The 23,379-nt window shown below is 32.9% G+C and overlaps 3 protein-coding genes across 22 annotated transcripts in view; all 3 read left to right on the top strand.

The window, feature by feature from the left end:
- LOC122295539 (disease resistance protein RUN1-like) overlaps positions 1-23,379 on the top strand; it is a 111,975-nt gene that overhangs the window by 65,256 nt on the left and 23,340 nt on the right. The window lies entirely within an intron of this gene.
- Positions 3,012-3,810, top strand: LOC122295549 (disease resistance protein RUN1-like). The gene has a single exon (XM_043104624.1). The coding sequence runs from the start codon at positions 3,094-3,096 to the stop codon at positions 3,625-3,627; it is 534 nt and encodes a 177-aa protein (XP_042960558.1). The 5' UTR covers positions 3,012-3,093; the 3' UTR covers positions 3,628-3,810.
- LOC122295544 (disease resistance protein Roq1-like) lies at positions 3,485-13,014 on the top strand. 5 transcript variants are annotated; one of them, XM_043104615.1, is made up of 7 exons: positions 3,485-3,623; positions 6,765-7,780; positions 8,139-8,423; positions 8,529-10,052; positions 10,160-10,881; positions 11,733-11,812; positions 12,338-13,014. In XM_043104615.1, the coding sequence occupies exons 2-5, from the start codon at positions 6,830-6,832 to the stop codon at positions 10,646-10,648; spliced, it is 3,249 nt and encodes a 1,082-aa protein (XP_042960549.1). In that variant the 5' UTR covers positions 3,485-3,623; positions 6,765-6,829; the 3' UTR covers positions 10,649-10,881; positions 11,733-11,812; positions 12,338-13,014. The 5 variants fall into 5 exon arrangements, with proteins under 5 accessions (XP_042960549.1, XP_042960550.1, XP_042960547.1 ...); XM_043104616.1 differs by lacking the exon at positions 3,485-3,623 and having other exon boundaries at positions 4,484-7,780; positions 8,529-9,526; positions 9,677-10,052; XM_043104613.1 differs by lacking the exon at positions 3,485-3,623 and having other exon boundaries at positions 4,484-7,780.

Genomic DNA, 23,379 nt, shown 5'->3' with positions numbered 1-23,379 from the left:
TTATAAATCTCATAAAATTAAAAATTATATTTTAATTTTATGATATTTATATGTTAACTATATTTTTATTTATTTTTTGCAGTAAATGAATTTAACTTTGATCTAGGAAAAATTTATTTATGATTAAATTTTATCATTTAATGCGATTTGATGTAATGTATTGAAGATTATTCATTTAATTAGAAACATATATGATTAGAAAAGATTAAAAATAAAAAGAAGAACAATATTTCTAATTTTAAAATATCCTTTACACCATTAAATAGATTAAAAAATAAATAATGAATGATCGACCTCGAGAAGAGGCCCACCACCGTGCGTACCGAAGAAGTTTGGCCGCGTTAATTTTTGACCAAGACATACGCTTTCTTGTACAGCTGTCACGCATTCTTTACACCAACAAAAGGGTGTTTTATGATTGTTGCCAAGAAATTTCCAGGAAGTTTCTCCTCTGACCCACTTCTGAGATACTTATATATGGGGATTCAAATTGAGATAAAGATCTGACATCGGGATAATTGGTGAAGCCCGGTGTGTCCTATTCGACATGCACGTAATTGCCGATAAAATGAGTTATGTATGTGTGTTTGTCTATATGATGTTAAAGCGAATTTTATGAAAAATATTGAGATAATTACGGCAACGATAAAGATATCATACCACCATATTAAATTCACCTAAAATTTATTGGAGAAACTGAGAACATGAAAAATTCAAATCTAAATCTAAGAATAGATAAAAAAAACTTTAAATATGTAGTAATTTTTAGTTTCAATTTGTTTCTAGATATAAAGACACACAAATACTCTTCAATTATAAGTTTCAATTTTCACATATATATATATATATATTAATGCATGCTGATACGGACGTATTTTGTACCCTAGCCTGCAAATGGTCCCTACCAACCTGCAACACAAAGATAAGGGGGATTTGGTGTGGTGGGAGAGACCTCTAATGTCTAAGATATCATGATATTCTTTCTTGGACTTTTTTTTTTTTTTTTTTTTCTTGGACATTATATACGTGGACTTTTTTTTTTCTTGGACTTTTTTTTTTGGACCTCTAATGTCTAATGTCTAAGATATCATAATAATAATAATAATAATAATAATAAATGATGAAGAGCCCACCACAGTGCGTACTGAAGAAGTTTGGCCGCGTTAATCTTTGACCAAGACATATGTTTTCTTGTACAGCTGTCACGCATTATTTACGTTAAAATATTATAAAATTATTTTTATTATAAAATAAATTTAACATATGATTTATAAATTTAAATTGACACCTAATTTCTTAGAAAATAAATGACTGATACCGAGAAAATGAATGTCAAGTATATCTAAGAGTTTTATTATAAAAAAGTAAAGTTTTGTACTAATTTGTGAATTAATATTAATTTTTTAAAATTTTAAAATTTTTTTAAAATTTATAAATCTCATAAAATTAAAAATTATATTTTAATTTTATGATATTTATATGTTAACTATATTTTTATTTATTTTTTGCAGTAAATGAATTTAACTTTGATCTAGGAAAAATTTATTTATGATTAAATTTTATCATTTAATCCAATTTGATGTAATGCATTGAAGATTATTCATTTAATTAGAAACATATATGATTAGAAAAGATTAAAAATAAAAAGAAGAACAATATTTCTGATTTAAAAATATCCTTTACACCATTAAATAGATAAAAAAAATACTAATAATAATGAGTGACTGACCTCGAGAAATGGCCACCGGCTCTGCCTGGACTTCGTGACTTGAATACTTGTTTCGAGTTTTATGGCATGGGTTCGAGAGTTGGTGAGAGAGACCTCGAGAAATGGCCCACTACAGTGCGTACTGAAGAAGTTTGGCAGCGAAGAATCTTTTGACCAAGACATACGTTTTCTTGTACAGCTGTTACGCGTTCTTTACTCCAACAAAAGGGATTTTTTTCGGTTTGTAGTTTTCTCAAATAATATAAAAAAAAAAAATAGAGGGAGGATGAAGAATAAATAAGAAAAAAATTAATTTTTTAAAATTATAAAATTATTTTTATTATAAAATAAATTCAACATATGATTTAGAAATTTAAATTGATACCCACTTTCTTGAAAAATGAATGACTGGTATCGAGAAAATAAATGTAAAGTATAACTAATTGTAAATATATGGTCGAGAAATATTTATATTTTATCAAGCGAAGTTTCCGGCACAAGTGGCTTTTTCTTCCTGAGAAAAAGGATCCATAATATCTGGATGTTATTGATATCTTCATTTATGTCTAATTTGAATTTAGAAATAAGATGAATTTAAATAGTTTATAAATAATAACAAGATTTGTGAGTTAAAATTTATTAATAATAGTGAGATGAGTTGAGATGATCTTTAAATTTAAATAGAATATTTCAGCAATATGATTTTATGTCTAAACAATCATTACTGATGAACTATTTCGATATTTTTCAATAAGATATCATGATATATTTTTTTTTTTGAGCTGTTGAGTTCATAAAAGAAATTAAATGATTTAATATGAAAATAAAATAAAAGAAACAAGAAAAAACCATATTAATTGATTTTTAAACTTTATTATTACGAGATCTCTACCTAAACTAAACATGTCAATTTTAGTTTGTGTTCAATTAAAAAATTAACTTTTTATTTTAATTTATGTAAATGATAGTATATATTTTAAAATAAAATTTTTATTTTAAAATGTCCTAATTTACACCATTAAATAGTTAAAAATAATAACAAATGATTTGAGTTCGAGAACTAGAAAGAGTAGACACAGCACCATGAGTAAAAAAGACGTAGCTGAAGTCAAGAGTAGGATGGCTTCATGCTTTTTTGTAAGGATATTGGACCCCATAATATATTATATTATCTTTGAAAAATGTTACAGATGTGGGAACAGCATCTTTGCTAAAATATAGTATAGTGACTTTGAAGGTTGACAAGAAGTAGTGGCCGACAAGTAATTTCTCCTTTCTTTGCCCCCCCTTTATTTTCTATAATTATTTATTTGCCATAACTAGCATTGCTCTATAAATCGACCTCTTTGTAAATGGTAATCGCACATACGTACTGAGATCTCAATATGACTTCTAATTCCATGGCCTTTCAATTTGGAGCTTCTTCCTCTTCTTCACCCTCTTCATTTCCTTCCATCCGTATATGGAATTATGATGTATTTTTGAGCTTTAGAGGTGAAGATGTTCGTGATAACTTTATTTCCCATCTACACAAAGCTTTGGTTGAAAAGGGAATCAATTCTTACATTGACTACAATCTTGAAAGAGGAGAGGAGATTTCACCAGCACTTTTCAATGCTATTGAAGGGTCAATGATTTCTATTATTGTACTGTCAGAAAATTATGCCGGATCTAGATGGTGTTTAGACGAGCTATTGAAAATTTTTGACTGCAAGGAAATAAAAAAACAAATTGTTCTGCCAGTATTTTTTCAAGTAGATCCATCGGAAGTACGGCATCAAAAAGAAAATTTTGGAAAATCTTTTGATAAACTTGGAGATAAGGTCAAGGATGACGCAAAGATGGTGAAATGGAAGAAAGCTTTGGAAAAAGTAGCCGATTTAGCTGATTTCCGTTTCCCGTCAGCGAACTTCAGGTAAGTTTTACGAATATGTACTTTCCCTCATGTGTATGCGCATGCTATATTTGGGATATTTATGAGGAAAATTGAGATAAATATTGCAAGATCTGACATTGGAAAACACCATACAAAAGGAAAATAATTTGATATTTATGATTATTTTTGGCATTGAATAGTTATATGCAAGACGTAGTCAAATTTTAGAAGTCTTTTGTGATTCTGGGGTTAAATATCTACTACCACTACCAAGAAGCTCCTCCTACATGCAACGCTGTATCCACTTCTTTAAACTTATACAAGGAGCTCCATCATCATCCACAATCTATCTGCAATTAGTTATACTTTATATTTAAAATGACTTCTTCCAATGCATCACCGGGACTCCTCTCCTCTGCTTCTACCTCCAATTCAGCTTCTTTACCCTCTCAATAATTTATGTGTATGATATGGTTAGAGAGAGAGAGAGAGAGAACCAGACCAAAGGACCCCAAACGACACACATTGTTGTCAATCAAGCTGTTTTTTTTTTTTTTTTTTTTTGTATTTTCGTATATTTTAATTGAAGTAAAATAATATATATGCCAAAATAAAGTAACATATACGTCATAATAACATGCATGCCAAAATAAAATTATTTTCGTTTGGTTGTATTTTCGTATATTTTAATTGAAAGATTATTTTATGTAATATAATTAATGGCTCTGTTGTATTAATTTTAACGTATTTTTTGTTGTATTATTTTATAATTTATAAGTTGTGAAATTTATTTTGATGTTCTTTTTTTATATTAATTATTGTTTTACATTTAAATTACTCTTTATTTTAAATTATTTTATTATTAGATTTAATTATTTTATTTTATTAATATTAAACTGTAGTGTTTTTATTTAGTTTTTATTTATTTTTATTGTACATTTTTACTTTGTTAGATTTCTATTTTTGGGTCAACTTTGATTTAGTAGATTTTTTCTTTATTTTTGGATCAAGTCGTTTTAGTTTTCGGGCTCAGCCCGTGTACCTTAAGCCCAGGCCCCTTATTCTTTTAAAGGGCGCTGTTTTGGTTCATGACCCTAGCTCTTTTATTCTAATTTTTCCTTTTTCACATATATATTAATGCATGCTGATACGGACTTATTTTGTACCCCCGCAAATGACCACTATCTAGCAACCTGCAACGCAAATAGACCTCTAATGTTTAAGTAGTGAGAATTGCATATATAATTAATAATTAATAATTCAAAATATATTTTAAAAAGCAACCTAATTCCTAATGAAGATCAACCCCTTGGTCTAAATTAAATTGTCACATCATTTCTAATAATATATAGTCAATAAGTCAAAAGGGACACGAGCAACAATATTTCTCTTAGATTCAAAATGTACGTTCTAATTAATTTACAGCATTAAAGAGTTAAAAAGTAGTAATGAGGATTGATTGACCACAACAAGTGGCCGACCACCTCCGATGGGTAAAAAGTAAGTACTTGCTGAAGAAGTTTGTGGCAAATGCTTCAATGGTAAAGAATTAGCTGTCACGCGAGAAGAGGCCCACAACACTTATGAAGCAAAATGAACAATTGGACAGAATTCGTCAAACACTCCACGAGGCACTCGACCACATCACAAAATTACACAACGCATCCCAACACTTCACATGGAACTGTCAGCCACATCACAACTACATATATCACCCCCAATAAACATCCACAAGACATAACTTCACATATTACAATTCACAATTTCCATCAACAATGATTTTTAAGGTTAGTCCGAGAGTCACTTACACACGGAGGGGAAAATCTATGGATGATCACAAGCGTCCCGAGCTCAGAGCGAGATAGAGGAGAAACTGAGAGGGTGAGACAGAGAGTAAGGGAGGGGAAACCAAGAGGGAAGGCAGAGCTGGGTGGCCGTTAGCTTGAGAGAGAGTGTGATGGAGACAGAATGAGAGAGACAGAGTGACGGAGACAGAGGATGGAGGAGGAAAAGTGAGAGACGGCAGGAGGAGAAGTACGCAAACTAGAGGTGGTAAGAGTGGCTGGCGGCCCAAAAATTTTAGAGAGAGAGACTGACGGAGACAGCGAGGGAGAAATAGAGAGGGAAGGAGAGGGGAGTTAGGGTTTGCGTGAAATGGGACAAAACGGCACCGTTTTGAGGAGATGGGCAGGCCTTCTCTGAAGGATTTGGGGCCTTAGTTGTGGGCTGGAAAGCCCTCAACTCTAAAAATTGTGTTCATATTGATGTTTGTTTACGTAATAACACTTTTCACACTCAAACTACGGTTTTTTTCTTACCATAAACCCTAAGATATTGCATACATTTATGATTTACCCATTAAATTGGTCAAGCGGCACATTCTTGATATTTATGGTCAAATTAATTTGGAAGGTATAAACTAATTAAAATTTATCTGTAATTTAGAATGCAAATTAATACTTTACAAAACTTTAGCATGGTTTAAATTGAATATGGGTGGTATTTTTTTAACACATAAATGTCAGGTACTAAAAAAAATTACTACAACGATTAAAGAAAACAATGAACAAAGAATGACGACCTACATGGCTTTGGTTCTCCACTATTTTGAAAGTCCCATTTATTTTCCCTTTTTCTTAGTCTTGAATTTGATAAAGACGATCTCTACACCTTCTTCGATCACCACTTACGATGATAGTTTTAGTATAGTACTTCAGCTAGCCATGCGAATTGTTACACTTTCAAAATTTATATGTTTTTAACGATTGCTAGTTCAGAAAGATTGATATTTATCGTCTAGAGTGTGTAAGTTTCATGCACTCTTTTTCAAAAAAGTAGATTAATTTGGGCCCCTCATGTAAGAATTATTTTATTAATGATAAATTTCACATTTTTTCAAATTGAGTGCGTGAAGTTTGCACAACTTAAGATTATTCTAGCATTACTCTAATGAGAATAAAATTAACTTGTGCCTCGCCAATAACGTCATTTATTACATGAGAATAAAATTATGCGTAAATCATGTTCCCATGTCTTTTAACATGAGAAAGTCAAATTCATGAATTTTCTTTTAATCCTTTTGCATTGGCAAGAACGAATCTAAATTTATTGAAGAAATTGTTCAAGAGGTCTCAAAAATAGTACTAAATCGTACATATTTGCATGTTGCTGAGTATCCAGTGGGAATAAACTCTCGTGTAGAAGATATTAGTGAGCGATTATGTATTGAGGAGAATGACATACGCATGATAGGGATTTTTGGTGTTGGTGGAATTGGGAAAACAACTATTGCAAAAGAGATGTATAACCGCATTACTGATCAATTTGAAGGCAGCTGTTTTCTTGCAAATGTTAGAGAATCTTCAAAAGAAAATCAAGGTGGTCTCGTAAAGTTCCAAGAGACAATTCTTTCTGACATTCTTAAAGATTCAAGTTTGAAAGTTAGTAATGTCGATCAAGGAATCAATTTGATAATGAAGAGACTTTGCCATAAAAGAGTTCTTTTGGTTCTTGATGATGTTGATTGTTTGGACCAATTAAAAAAATTATGTGGAGGATGCAATTGGTTTGGTTCTGGTAGTCGAATCATCATAACAACAAGGGATGAGGGTTTACTAACTAAGCATAGTGTTTATCTCAAATATCGTATGAAGGAAATGGATCACCATGAAGCTCTTCAGCTCTTTAGCCAACATGCTTTCAAAAGTGACAGACCTGATGATGCTTTTGCGGATGTCATAAAACTTGCACTAAAGTGTGCTGACGGCCTTCCACTCGCTTTACAAGTGATAGGCTCAAATCTATATGGAGAAGATATACATTTTTGGAAAAGCGAATTGGAAAAGTACAAAAGAATTCCAGAAGAAAATATCCACAAAAAACTCAAAATAAGTTATGATGGATTAGATTATCATACAAAAAAGATTTTTCTTGACATTGCATGTTTCTTCAAAGGAGAATACAAAGATTATGTCACTAAAATATTGGATGGTTGTGGTTTCTTTGCCGATGCCGGTATCAAAAAGCTCAATGATAAATGTCTCATAACTATTGATAAATATGATCTACTGTGGATGCATGACTTAATACAAGATATGGGTAGAGAAATTGTTCGACAAGAATCACCTGAAGAACCTAGCAAGCGCAGTAGATTATACTTTCACGAAGATGTTTGGGAAGTACTTAAAGAAAATAAGGTAAGATTTTCCCTAGAAATATAATTTTACTTTCGAGTTTTCTTTTTTCTCAATTGAAGCTACTATTAAATTAAAAGAATTGGATCCAGAAATACATATAAATTAATATAGATACATACGTATCCTACACATGAAATATTGTCTCAATGTTGTAAATAAAGTAATTTTAATAAAGAAGTAGAAATAAAATCATCAAAGCCAATTGCCTTTTCCCCATTTTTTTCAAAAGGCAAAATGCTATGATTATCTAATCCACTTTTAGTATTTTAAACTGAGTGATAGGTCTTAAAAGCAAGTGTTTAATTATAGGGTATTTATCTTTGATTTTTGATAGAACACTTGTGCATTCTTACATTAGGGAATAGATCAAATTGAAGGCATATTGATAGATCTGCCTCGGGAGGACAGCATGACACAATTGAGTACTAAGGTGTTTGCAAACTTGAAAAACCTCAGAATATTTATAAACCGCAATGCAAGTTTTTGTGGCGGATTGGAGTATCTCTCTAATAAGTTAAGAGTTCTTGATTGGCCTCTATGCCCTTTGGAGTTTTTGCCATCTACTTTTCATGGAGAGAAACTCATTGTTTTAAAAATGCAAGGAAGCAGGATTAGAGATTTAGGCACGAGATTGCCATATAAGATAAGTATTTTTATTTTTTATATGTCAATCTGTCTTACTTTAAAGGTATGCTGCAAATTTTCTTTAACAATTAATATATTTCCTTTGTTTTATTTTTTTAAACAGAACTTAACAAGTATAGATTTCAGTGGATCTGAATACTTGACAAAAATATCAGATCTTTCAAGTTGCTCAAATCTAAAGGAGTTGATTCTTAATGGATGTGAAACTTTAGTTAAGGTTCATGATTCTGTTGGATTTTTGGATAAGCTTGTTGAATTAGGATTTTATAATTGCTCCAGTCTGAAGTATTTGCCAAGAAGCTTTAAGTTGCAATCTCTAGAATTACTTGAACTTAGAGGTTGTACAAGCCTTGAATACTTTCCTGAAATTGAGTGTGAAATGGAACATTTGAAATGTATCCAGTTAGATAGCACCGTAATACAAGAGCTACCTTCATCCATTACATATCTCACTGGGCTCAAGCAGTTTGTTTGGAGATGGTGCGAAAGCCTTGGGTGTCTTCCAATAGACATTTTTCAGTTGGAATGTCTAGAGGAAGTTGATGTCTTTTATTGTCCAAATTTTGTAAATTTTGGAAAGGAGGTGGGTCAAAATGGACAATCCATGCCATGTACTCAAGCATTGCTCCCATTGCCGCCTCCAAAATCAAATTTCAATTTGAAGAAATTAAGTTTTTCACGTAGTGGTATTGTTAGCCTTCCTCCATGGATAGAAGGACTTGCTGGATTATCTCACCTTGATTTGGAAGGCTGCGAGCAACTTAAAGAAATTTTACAACTTCCACCAAATATAAAAGTGGTAGATGCTCGAAGATGTATAAGATTAGTTGAGGTTCATGATTCTATTGGATTTTTAGATAAGCTTGTTGAATTGAGATTGAAAGGATGTTACAGCCTAAAGAATTTGCCAAGAAGCTTCAAGTTGAGATCTCTAGAAGTGCTTGAACTTGAAGGTTGTACAAGCCTTGAATACTTTCCTGAAATTGAGTGTGAAATGGGACATTTGAAATGTGTCCGGTTACATAGCACTGTAATACAGGAGCTACATTCATCCATTACATACCTCACTGGCCTCAAGGAGTTATATTTGAGAGGGTGCAAAAGCCTTGTGCGTCTTCCAATAAACGTTTTTCAGTTGGAAAGTCTATGGGCAGTTAACATCACTAATTGTCCAAATCTTGTAAATTTTGAAAAGGAGGTGGGGCAAAATGGACAATCCATGCCATGTACACATGAAAATGAAATTTCATCAAGTATGGAGTTGTTCCCATTACTGCCTCCCGAATCAAATTTATCTCGGACATTTAATTTCTCATCTAGTTTGAGTTATTTAACTCTATCTAATAGTGGTATTGTTAGGCTTCCTCCATGCATCGAAGGACTTGTTGGATTATGTGACCTTGATTTGGAAGACTGCATGCAACTTGAAGAAATTCTACACCTTCCACCAAATATAGAATATGTAAATGCTCGACGATGTGTGTTATTGGAACGCTTTTCTCATTTATCAACAAAATCTCCATTCGGTATACCCGACTTAAAACGGCTAAGCAGGATTGATTTATCGGAGTGCAATAAAGTGCATGTGGATGTAGGAAATGATGCGCCAAATCCATTATTGGTTCAGGTATACATGTCTGATCTATTTGATCTCTAATTTCTTTTTGTTTCGTATATATGCCATATTTGATAGCTTGTATTTATTTTCTAACATATATATACTTGGTTTAATAGGAACGTTTTCGGAAGAAAGATTCAAGTATGATTATATATCCAGGAAGTATGATTCCAAAATGGTTCAAGGAGACAACTTCATATAGTAATTCTTGCGAAATAGACATTCTTGATCGTAATGGGTCCATGTGTGAGTATGATCAAATCGTGGCATTAGTTTTGTCTTTTGTTGTGAGACCTTTTTGGGAAAGAATTTCTATTACAATAAAGTACGGCCAGCAGATAATTAGAAATGATACGTGGCTACGGCCTTCAATGGACCCACATGATCGTGCATGTCTACAATACATAGCTGGGAATTCTATTGATCAGATGCTGTCAAGCAGTTACAGGAAGGGGAATAATATGAGGTTTACCGTTGGAAGTGATTCAAAGGAAGCAATCTTCAAAAGTGTGGGAGTCCATCTAATATGCAGGAAGTGGAATCACAGAGCCCTCTCCTCTGCTTCCTCCTCCAATTCCTCTTCTTTACCCTCTCAATGGAGTTAATACTTCAAACCATTAGAAATCAGTGTTTGTTTGTGAGCCACCTTCTCAAGCTTAAACCAACGTGAACAACCATAGATTACAGCAAACCAGTAAAATGTGCAGCAGTGAACCAACAACCTATTTCACCTCTTCCTCAACTACTCAACTCAAACCTCTTGTAGCTATTTAACTTGCCTCATTCTAGACCACCTCAAGAGGTAGCACAACCACCATAGAAGCCACCAAAGCAGCAGGTAAGATCCCTCTTTTAATTCTGTCCAAAACTGTAGCATAGCAGCAAACTCTTTCTGCAATGCGTTTTCTCCTCTAAATTTATGCAATTGATTCCTTCCTACTAGTTTCTGTTTGGTAGACTCTCTAGCTTGTTTATCTCCATTTGATCACTTCTAAATCCTTGCTTGTGTAATTAGGAATGTATTAGAAAGAGGGAAGGTTTGAAAACAAGAAAATACACAAGCTCTTGGCTGTCCTTCCAGTGCAGAAAAAATTCAGCAACTTCAACCCTTGATTCCTATTAAGTTTCAGCACCTTAGTTTGCTTTTATTTCATCTCTTCAACTCAGCCTCAATATGTGACATTAGGACAACCAAATGACCTTAAAATCTCAGATCAAAACCAGCTCTTAAGTAGCTGAAACTAAGGGGAACAGCAACACACACAACAACAGCAGAAAGTTGTAAGAGACAGCAGCAGTAACAGTTTCTCATTTTGTTTTCCCTCTCCTTCTTACATGTAATCTCTTCTTACTCCAAGGACCCTCATCTATACAATATATTCTAGTCCAGTGGATGAAATATTCGAGCTCAGAATGAAGCAAAACAGAAAACAAAAACATCCTATTTGCAGCAGCAGTTTTCATATTTGAACCCCTCATTGTTTACCGTAATTTCTAATCCTCTTAACTCAAGCCTCCTCACCTCTAACTTCATTTGGTTGAGTAATAGAAAGTATGGTGGAGGAAATGATAATTTGGAGCAAGAAAACATCTATGTTAGTTGCAATTTTATAGTGCTAATTCTTATATTTTTCTTAGTTTTGAAATATTTATTTTTCTTACTTAAATTTGAACTTTATCTTAATGAAGGAATTGAAGTTTGGAAATGAATCAAACTTGCGGAAGGAATCAAAGAAGGCAAAGAATTGTAACCATAACAAACTTCAACGGTAACAAACTTATAGCTATTTTAACATTTTGAGAGCAGTGTAATTTTTAATTTTTTTTAGTTTCATTTTAAATATGGATTTGATATTTATTTACGTTCATATTTTAGAATTTATTTTCATGAATATGCCTAGCTAAATTTTCAACAAAGGATAAGGATGAAACCTCATTAAAGATTAGTAATATTATTTATGAGATTGATTTTTTTTTTTCCAATTATTGATGCGTTCAATGATTTATTATTCTTGCTTCATATCAATTGAGAGGGATAAAATTCTTGATATAAATTCAATCATATTTTCATGATCTAGAATAATTTTAATCAGTTGAGATCCCGATTCATAATTTTGTTAAACATATAATTATCCGTTAATAGTTTTTTCATTGTTTAGATTAAATTGCATATTTAAAATTTATTTTAGTTTTTTATTGTGATTATAGAACTTAATTTAGAACTTAATTTTTTGTACTAGATTAGAATTTATTTTAGTTTGTATACTAGTCCCGTGCATATGAGACAAATGTAGATTTATCGTGGCTTGAGATTGAAGGACATGATTGCATCTGGCTAGTCCGTTGTGGGGATTTTTCTTTCAGTTCACTTTTCTGAGATCTAGTGGGGTATGAAATTTCCTTTTTGACGAGCATTTCTTTTAATTTTGGCTTTGGATTGCTAGCCGGGGAAAAGTAAAGTTGTTGCTTTTAATAACTATAATGTAGCTTTTTTGTTTGCTACTTTACTTGTTTTTTGGCAGTCTGGATAGACCAAAAAGATTCCTTTTGGTGTTGTAGGGGTTGCAGTTTTTCAAGATCAAGATATTGGTTTTTTTCGAGTTTTGTGATCGTAAAGTTTGGATCACTTATACCGTTTACTTATCAAAAAAAAAAAAAAGTTTGGATCACTTATGGCGTAGGTTGTTTACATGTAAAGTTGTGGTTTGCTTGGTTTTGGTTTATAAATAGGCATGTTTAGATTGGTTTTATTGATTGATTTATTTAGTTTAATGTATAGGTTGTTTTTATTTTACTGGATTTTGATGCTTGGGATGGTTTTTCTTGAATATTTGTAAATCCCATGTGTCCTGCTTGTTATCACGGTATTCCTCCGTCATAAGTGAGGACAATCAATAAAATTGGGGTACCGTCCTCTTCTTAAAAAAGAAAAGAAACCAAACTTATGGCTTGTGTGCCTTTCCAAACTCTAGTAATTTCCGTGGTTAAGATCATTATGTATTACCGATTCATACTTTCATGAATTATAAATACAGATTTTTGGTAGAAAATTGTGGCGACGAAAAGAGAAAATTTTGCTTTTGAGTTGTTGGTTTTCACTGTATGGCAAGTTGTGGCTTGATTTCTCAGGATCAGGAACATTCATGGTGGACAAGACAATTGGTGAATTGTAACAACTTATTGCTCATTATGACGTAACTAGGATATTGTTCTGTTTTGTATAACCAGGAAGTAGTCTTTGGTTAAATTGTTCATCTTAATGTAACCAGTTGTTAATTGCAAAGCAGTGTCAAATGCAATGGTCTTTGTCTTTTTACCAAGTTTTGTATTAGTACTTGGCTATGTTTTACTGTGAAGGATTAAATATGTAGACACAGCATGCAGTCTTGGAGAGTCTGATGGGCATAGTTCACGAAAGGATACCAATAAGCTTGCAGTCTTGAAGTGGTACTGCTCATCACTTCCACCACTCACTAGGTTTTTCCTTGGCTCCTTCATTCTTGGTGGCTCAAAATCAGTCGACAGTTCCTCCTCTATCTGCAAATGGCAAAATCAATAAGAACATTGGCTCATTGATAAACAAAAAAGTGCAAATGGAAGTGTATTTACAAGATGGCCAAAGCCATGAATTTCATGTTAGTATATTTAACCAAATCCACCAAAAAATATGAAGGAGTATGCTATACCGATTCATACTTCCGAGGAAAGGGTCAATTTTTTTCTTCATTTCCTCTGTTTCCTGAAATATGCCTTAATATTATATACCCATATCTGGCTAACTCAAGAAAATTAAAGCCCTACATAAAGACTAATAAGGCTAGCCTATACCTCATAAACCAAACAAAAAAAAAAAAAAATCACAGTAAATAAAATTTGAAAGAGCAAAACGCAAATAAATACAGGGTAAATTTTTAACAAACATGAAAATAGGATACAGGGATATAAAAAAAACTAAATAAAAATGAAGAACAAATTTTAATAGAAAATAGTCCCAAACCAGAGAAAAATACGATTGAACTCATGACATTACTATATACCTTCAGTTTCGCCCCCCAATAGTCAATTTGGATGATGGGAAAGGTTGGAACACAGCAGAGACTAAGATATGAACCCACAATCCTCTAACCCTCCCAAAAGATAATTTCCATTAATTGTATTAGAAAGAAATCATATTTCAAATTACCTCAATTTTATTTCCTTCCATATCAATTTTTCTCAGCAACCCACAAGAGGGTGAAGTAAGAAACAAAATAAAAATAAACCAATAGAGGAAAAAAAAAAAAAACGAAGAAATACAACTTTCTTGGCTTTTCTTATGCAAGATCTTTCTTGAAACTAAAGACAAGAAAATCATACAAGGTATCAAAAATACTAACCACATATTTTTCAAGACTTCATCTTTTTTCCCCAAAGTTTATGGTTGGCTACTCTCAATGCTTTTTGGGTGTCTAGTTGTTGAGATGTTACATGTTACCTAGAAAATTAGATGTAGTGGAACTTGAATTGAAATCTCTCTCTCTCTCTCTCTCTCTCTCTCTCTCTCTCTCTCTCTCTCTCTCTCTCTCTCTCTCTCTCTCTCTCTCATGTTTTTGCTTAATTTCATTATGAAGAATTACTAAACTTCGTATGACAACAAAAAATCGTCGTTATAATCTAAGTTACAAGAAGTGTTAAATGAGGGGTAGGGCTGAAAACCAAAACCGACTGGCACTTCAAGAATATTGAGTTAAACCGGCTGAAACCGACCGTGCATGGGGGAGAAAACCGACCGGTTCCTTTGCCGGTTTGGGCCTTGTTTTGGGCCTTTTATCCAATACATGTTTGGGCTTTTTTTTTCTTTATATATATATATGTATTTTTTTTTTTGCTGAATTCATCATCCAATATCTTTTTAAGTTTTTGTTCTTAACTAATAATTCAATTCATCATCCAAGCTGTTGTAAATTCATCATTCATCATATTAAAAATAAATAAAATAATAAATAACTAAAGCATTCATCATATTAACTAACTAATTACTATATTACTTACTACATAATTAAAAATAAATAAAAATAACTTCACTAGATATTTAGTATTACATATTACAAATTTGAAAAACAAGCCAAGTTGTCTTAAGCATAGCAAAAATGCAAGTAAAAAAATAACATAAATAAATGAAAACAAATTGTCTTAAAGACTTAAACATAGCAACAATGCAAAAAATTAAGAATATCGATCTTCATGTTCGCTCATTATTGCTTCAAGCCTTCAATCTTCAATCGTCAATACTTGTCACGTTCGATTGTGCGGTCAACTCTATAAGAATAAATAAGAATAAAATATCAAATGTTAGTAAATTCATATTATGAAAAATATGCAAAATTAAATTACAATGAAAAAAAAGAAAACATTACCCGATTCTACTACAAAGTTCTCCACATTATCTATAGCCTCTCGGATATCAATGGGTGTTGACGGATGCCTTAACCAATTTTGAGTGCAAATAAGTGCCTCAATAGTTCTCGGAGCCAACGAACTCCAAAAAGGATCAAACACACGACCTCCCGTACTAAATGTTGACTCGGACGTAACCGTGGAAACAGACATGGCCAATAAGTCTCGTGCAATCCTCGCAAGTATAGGATAGTTAGCCTCATTTATTTTCCACTAAGTCAACAAGTGAAACGATGCGCTGAGTGCCTCACAACCATATGATAAATATCGATCCACTTCAATTTTGGTAATACTAGGTCCCATGGCGGAAGATGCCCTATACCACTCCTGGAACCATTTGGTCTCACGTTTGCCATCTCCTTTATTCAGGGATCTAGATGTTGGAAGGGGTTGAGAAACTGGTGTACTCGTGGTGGAATTGAATGTAGCATTATACTCTGCATACAAATCTGTTAATAGTTGTCTCACATTTGAAACCAACTCCTCAGCACGAAACTCATCATGAATTTTCTTCAAATGAAAAGTAAGAAGCCCTAACTTGCTTCGTGGATCAAGCACAACAGCAATTAACATGAACAAGTTCATCCTATCTAATGACCCCCAATACTTATCATATTTGGTTCTCATGGTTATGATCATACTCCTCAGACAAGTATTAGTACTCTCGCTCAGCATAATCAATTCAGTTTGGAGATCACAAATCTCTAAAAAACTAGTGTTGGCTGTCACATATAAAGATCCAGAAAATCTAGTAGTGGCTTCATAAAACATCTCAAAAAACTTGACAAACACCCACTCCATAGTTTTAGAAGGTCCCATGTGCCCATCATCAAAGTAAGAGAGAAAATTATAATCCTCACTCTCTATCCACCCGAAAGCCTTCTCAAACTTCTCAGCCGCCTCCAACATCAAATAGGTTGAGTTCCATCATGTCTGTACATTAAGACACAACATTTTCTATCTAGCTGTATATATATAACAGATTATATATATACTTTTTTTTAGGTAGTCAAAGATGCATTCCACCAAAATCATTGATAGAAAGAAGTTTGAATCAAAGCTGAATGGAGCTCTACTTTCTTATTAATAATATCAAAGCAAACATGTAAACAGGGAATTAGTAACAGGAAGCCAATGAGAAATTTCCCGGGCTCACTATGTCGCAAGACCTATAAGTAATTCAATATATGCCCTTGAAACGAAATGACCAGTCACAACAATGTATTAAGTCTAGACATCAGATACCATGGGCAAAATAATTTATATAACAGATTATTAAGTATACTAAGTATAACAGATATGGGGTCAGAATACTCACAGAGACTGGAGGGATTCACGGAGGCCGAAGGAAAACACGGAGGCTTGAGGGAGTCACTGGATCGTCTGTGGCGCCGTTAAACAGAGAGAGAGAGAGAGAGAGAGAGAGAGAGAGAGAGAGAGAGAGAGAATTAGGGGGGCAGCAGAAGAGAAAAGGGAAAAGGGGGGGGGGGGGGGAACTGGGAAGGGGAATAACCCTAACCCATTCCCAACCAAATGATCTCGTTTGGTTGAGACCAAACAGCATCGTTGGCTTTTATTTTTTTCTCACACATTTAAACAAAACGATGCCGTTTCATATGAAATGATGTAGTTTTATATAAGGTATATATAAAATATATATATATATATATATATAAGGTCGGTCGGTTTACCGATTTTCTATGTGGTCGAACTGGGACCGAGCCGACCGAAGTCAGTTTCCATTAATTTCTACCGTCGGTCGACCGGTTCTTCACCGGTTCCGGCGTCCGGCGGTCGATTGCTGTCGGTGTAGGTCGGTTCGCCTGTTCCGTATACACCCCTAACGAGAGGTACTGAAAAAAATTACTTCAACGAATAAAAATAGGGAACAAAGATTAATGACAACATATATACAATGGCTTAATTTGCTTCTCCACTAAACTTCAAATTCCATTTCTTGTCCCTTTTTTTCAGTTTTGAGTTTCCGGAAATACTTGATGAGAGATTGGAATCCGTAAAAAGATTCTTTTGGTTTTTGATGATGTTGATTGTCTAGACTGATTAGTAAAACTAAGTGGAAGTTGCAATTGGTTTGGTTTAGGAAGTCAAATAATCATAACAACAAGAGATGAGCATCTACTAGATAAGCATGATGTTGGTTTGAAATATCCTATGAATGTATTGGATCCTATTGATTGACGTTAAGCTCTTTACCTGGCATGCCTTCAAATGTGACAAACCTGATGATGGTTTTGTGGGACTCACAAAACTTGCATTGCAATATGCTAGTGGCCTTCCACTCGCTTCAACTATGGTAGGCTTAAATCTACTTGGAAGAGATATACATTAATGGAAAAGCGAATTGGAGAAGTACAAAAAAATTCCAAATAAAAAGAACCATTTTAAGTTACCATGAATTACGTGATTATGAGCAAAATATCTTCCTTGACATTGCATGTTTCTTCAAAGGACAAAACAGGAAATAAGTCCCTAAAATACTACGCAAGTGTGGTTTCTTTCCAAATTATGGTATCAAAAACCTCATTGATAAATGCCTCATAACTATTGGTAGATATGACCTCTTGATGATGAATCTCGTAATTGAAGAATCACCCAAAAAACCTGACAGACGAAGCATGTTATGGTTTTATGAAAGTGTTCATTACGTACTTGAAGAATATAAGGTATGTTTCACTTAGAAACATATTTTTATTTCTCAGCTCTTCTTTTTTCCAAATTGAAGTTACAATTAAAAAAATAGAAAACTTATGTTATAGTATTTGATACAATGCTTGTGCATTCTCCCACTAGGGTACAGAGCAAATAGAACGCACGATACAATTGAGTCCCAACGTGCTTGCAAAGATGGCCAAAGCCATGAATTTCATGATAGTATATTTCACCAAATCCACCAAAAAATATAGAGTATCCGAGGAAAGGGTCAATTTTTTCTGTTTCATTATCTACAAATTTCTTCTTCATGTCCTCTGTTTCTTGAAATATGTCTTAATATTATATACCTATATCTGGCTAACTCAAGAAAATTAAAGCCCTACATAAAGATTAATAAGGCAAGACAAGACCTCATAAACCCCCCCCCCCTCCAAAAAAAAATCCCAATAAATAAAATTTGAAAGAGCAAAACGCAAATAAATACAGGGTACCTCGATATAGGAGCTAACTTCTTTCATTACATACCTCACTAGGCTCCAATTGTTATTTATGGATGGATGCGAAAGCCTTGTGTATCTTCCAATAAACATTTTTCAGTTGGAACTTCCAATAAACATTTTTCAATGAGATGCATGGTGTTTATGGTAAAGTTGCATCCAGAGGATTGTTAAAGGATTCACTGAAGATGTTATTCTTTTGGCAAAGATTTTGATTGGAGTTCATAATGTTCATTCATGTTATGTATTTAGAAAACTCATGTATTTGTATAACTGGAATGATTTTAAGTCATGGGAATCTGTTCTTATATTTGCATTAGTCATTTATTTCATACCAGATGGCATTTATTTCATGAACATGTGGTTAATTTCAAAAGATGCACTCGTGGTTAATTTCAATGGAATAGCAGGGTTGAGCTTCATCCAAGACATGCAAAAACCAACTTTACAACTTTGACAAATGATAAATTTTAAATTTTTAATGTTGTTAGGCACTTAGGCCTTGATGTTTTGGGAAAATTAGATGCAGGTATTTGAAAACTTTGGTTACCAGTTACTTGCCCACGAATATTGGTATATTGTTTGCACCAATTTACAGCTCTCAAGCACATGGAAGAGTGCTTTGTTTCGTTCCTTTTGTCAATTGTTCATTGTTATTTTGATTAAGATCTAGCCTTGTAAGATCCAACATGTATGGCTTGGTAAGCTTGCAAATATTAAATACGCCAATAGCATCATAACTTTGATATAATTATGATGTTCAATAGACATTGTCAAATAATTTTATAATACTGATCAAACAAGATGGAACTAGAAATTGGATTCTCATTTGAGATTTTTCTCCATATAATAGAAACCAAAATTTTCTAACGCACTAATCTAAAATTTATATATATATATATATATATATATATATATATATATATATATATTATAAAAAGCAAAATCGGATTTGGGTCAAGTCTCTGGATCCTCATTTGAGATTTTTCTCCATATAATTAGGCCTGCATGTCGACCCGCCCGGGCCGCAATGGACTGTTCCGACCTGACCCGAAATGGTTGGAATCCGAACGGAACATCTTCCGCCTTCTTCAATTAGCCGATTACATATTTCGGGTCGGGTTCGATTATTCCGTTTTGCACATATTAAAATTTTAAATTATTTTATTTTATTTTTTATAATTGTTAAAAAAATAATTGTATTGAAACTATTAAAAAAAATAGTATACTGAATGTATATATATAATATATATGGAGTTTATAATGATAAAAAGTTGTTTTTATTTTTTCATTTTTGTGGATGTTGTAAGCAATAAAGTATGCTACTAGTACTAGCTACTAGCAGAGCCTAACAGGGTCAGAGACAATAGTTTTTTATAAAGTTTTCAGAGACCAAAAAGAAGAAAAGCAGATCCGGGAAATCAAAACCGGAGATTGTAGAATCGTACTGACTGCATCTTCATTTTGCTCTGCAGATGGAAGGATGCAGATAGAGAGCTACGGACCCCTTCGCAGCTTTGCTTTGCATCTTCGTTTTGCTCCAGCAAGGGAGTTGACTCGGCCGAAACTATTTTGCTGTTGCTGACTGATTCAGACCAGATCTGGATGAGGCACTGGAGGGTGCAGTTGGGTACGAACTCCTTGCTGTGGAGGACTTGCATGGTGGCCAGGCAGGTGTTGTTGTTGTTGTTGAGCCAACGTGAATACTGGAGCGGTCGTATGTGATCGATTAATCGGGTAATTACCCAATTCGACCCGTTTTCAAACGGGTAGTAAATGGAAATAACCGATTCCGAACCATTTTCATTCGGATCGGCTAAACGGTTACGGTTCGGTTCGGTTCGAAACTCTTGGATCGGACCGGGCGGGCGGCTTAATTGTTCACCCCTGATATAATAGAAACCAAAATTTTCTAACACACTAATCTAAAATTTATATTTATATATATATTATAAAAAGCAAACTCGGAATCGGGTCAAGTCTCTAGTTCTCATTTGACATTTTTTTTACATAATGGGAATCAAATTTTTCTAACATATGATCTAGAATTTATATCAAAACAAGAAATGAAATGAAACAGAGACAATTAATGATCTCCCCAAGTCATTGGTTAACCAAAGAAACAAGAACAAGAAGGTAAGTTTAGATTTCTATTACAAAAGTAACCTTGGATTCAGATCAGATAAAAATCAAAGGCAAGAGTCATATGTTAAGCATCCTCAAGTGTATAATCCAAGGGCAGGGCATGCAATTCTTTGAGGAGTCTTCTTGTAATATATGCAATTCTCCTCCCGAGTTTTGTAGAGCTGGAAAGAACATTGCAGAAAACATGAAATTCTTTTGAGGAGTCTTCTTGTAATACATGCAATTCTTGTAAAGCAGAAAGAGCATAGATTAGCTTGTAGAGCAGTCTTCTTGACACTCACCACTCTATTAGTTTGCTCTCATTTTCTTGTTTGCATCAAAACTTCCATTCCATTCCTATCCCTAAGTGGAGAACACAATAATTAGTGTTTGAAGGTGAATGAAATGAGCATGTGGCACCACTTCTAAGTCAAGGTTTTGGACTTCAAATTTGTCTTAGTTACAAGATGTGTACCATCTTCAGGATCCCTTTATCCGAGAGTGGAGATCACGGTCCAGTAATACCCTTCTATTTTAATTTCTATCACAATAAAAATATAAGAAATGATGACTATCATTTAATATATAAATCACAGTCGAAAGTGCTTTGAAAGTTTTGTAAAGCCCTACATAGTTGCAAAACCCATTATTCTACTAGTTCATGAAACCGGATTATACATACATTATCCAGAAAACCAGATACATGAAAACCCATTACTCTACTACTTGCTTTCAAATATACATATATTATACAGAAAACCAGATTCATGAAAACCAGATAAGAAAGGCACGAAATAATGTCAGATACTATATAATTTCATATACAACAAAAAATTATATTTTTGTTTGTAAACTTTATTATTATGAGATTTATATCTTAACTATATTTTTTTTATTTTATTTTTTGCAGTAAATGAATTTAATTTTGATCTAGAAAAAACTTATTTTTGATTTAAAATTTATCATTTAATGCAATTTGATGTAACGCATTGAAGATTATTCATTTGATTAGAAAAGATTAAAAATAAAAAGGACAATATTTTTAATTTTAAAATATCATTTACACCATTAAATAGATAAAATAATAATAATAATGAATGATTGACTTCGAGAAGAGCCCACCATAGTGCGTACTGAAGAAGTTTGGCCGCGTTAATCTTTGACCAAGGTATACGTTTTCTTGTACAGCTGTCACGCGTTCTTTACGCCATCAAAAGGGTGTTTTTTTTTTTTTTGTTTGTAGTTTTTTTTTTTTTTTTAAAAAAATAGAGGGAGGAAGAAGAAAAATATTAATTTGAAAATATTAAAAATGATTGATTGTCATCTTTCACATATGCATGTTTTATTTGAATATTTTCAAAAGTGATTGATGCTTTTTTTGACTTATGCAAAAAGTAGATGTTTTTGTTTGAAATATTTGAAAAGTAAAATGTGCTCCTTTTGTCATATGCAAAAAGTAAAAAGATTAGGTTTGAAAAATTTGAAAAATAAAGTGTACTCCTTTTGTCATATGCAAAAAGTAAAAGATTAGGTTTGAAATATTTGAAAAGTAAAGTGTGCTCCTTTTGTCATATGCCAAAAGTAAAAGATTAGATTTGAAGTTTTTGAAAAATGAATGATGTTGTCTTTGACAATTGAAAAGGAAGAACCTTTTATTTGAATTTTTTGAAAAAGTGAATGATGTTGTCTTTGACATGTGAATCTTTTTAAATTTGAATATGAAGTCTTATATGCCTATAAATAAATCATTTGAGAGCTTCACATTTACAACACCAAGAGCATACAACATTTATTCAAACCTTTCATTCTCTCTTCTCTAAGCATTGAGCCTTAATCCTTGTTCATTTTGAGAGAAATATAGTTTGCGCTGTATTGTTCTTATTTCACTCATTGAGGAGTGTTTTCTGATAACCTATCCACTATCAGTTCTTGTATTTGTAAAAGGGTGTGTATAATCATTGTGTGTGTAGAAAGTGTTCTACACAGGGAATAGTTGAATCACTACGTGTAAGGTGATTGCAAGTGTAGAGGGTGTTCTACATGGATCCTTTGTAGCAGTGTACGTTGTTCAAAGGTGTAATAGATTTCTATCTCCACCTGAAGGAAGTTGAATAGTGAATTTGGGGATCCTCAAGGGGTAACTTGAGGCGAGGACGTAGGCAGTGGGGCCGAACCTCGTTAACATACTGAGTTTGCTTCTCTTTTACCCTTACTCTTTATATTTATTACTGTTTCGTATTTTGTTTATATTTTATATTGTATATTTGATTTATAATTGTTATTTTTTTTAAATACAACTCAATTCACTCTCTCTCTTGTGTTAGTCATCTAGGCAACAAAAATAAATAATAATATTTCACTTGATTTGATTTATAATGTCGTTTGCAACATCAAATAAAAAAAGAAGGATTAGAGAAAAGGCGTTAGAAGGTTGGAAGAATTTTCCACACCAAAGGCAAAAGTAGCTGCACTCCTTATTATTTTAACAAATTCCTTATATAATAATTGATGAAGTTGCTAACCATTTTCTTTCACCGAATTTTTTATATTTGAACTAATGAGATCACCATCAAAAAAGAAAAAATAAAATAAAATAAATTGAAATA

The sequence above is a fragment of the Carya illinoinensis genome, chromosome 15 (genome assembly GCF_018687715.1).
Source record: "Carya illinoinensis cultivar Pawnee chromosome 15, C.illinoinensisPawnee_v1, whole genome shotgun sequence".
Taxonomy (NCBI): Eukaryota; Viridiplantae; Streptophyta; class Magnoliopsida; order Fagales; family Juglandaceae; genus Carya; species Carya illinoinensis.
This window is presented reverse-complemented; position numbering and strand designations above follow the sequence as displayed.

Bases quoted from the DNA above. Each gene is read 5' to 3' on its own strand.
- LOC122295549 (XM_043104624.1), top strand. From the start codon at position 3,094: ATGACTTCTAATTCCATGGCCTTTCAATTTGGAGCTTCTTCCTCTTCT.
- LOC122295544 (XM_043104615.1), top strand. From the start codon at position 6,830: ATGATAGGGATTTTTGGTGTTGGTGGAATTGGGAAAACAACTATTGCA. The intron at 7,781-8,138 runs GTAAGATTTTCC...TTCTTACATTAG, and splicing joins AAGTACTTAAAGAAAATAAG to GGAATAGATCAAATTGAAGG. The intron at 10,053-10,159 runs GTATACATGTCT...TTGGTTTAATAG, and splicing joins CAAATCCATTATTGGTTCAG to GAACGTTTTCGGAAGAAAGA.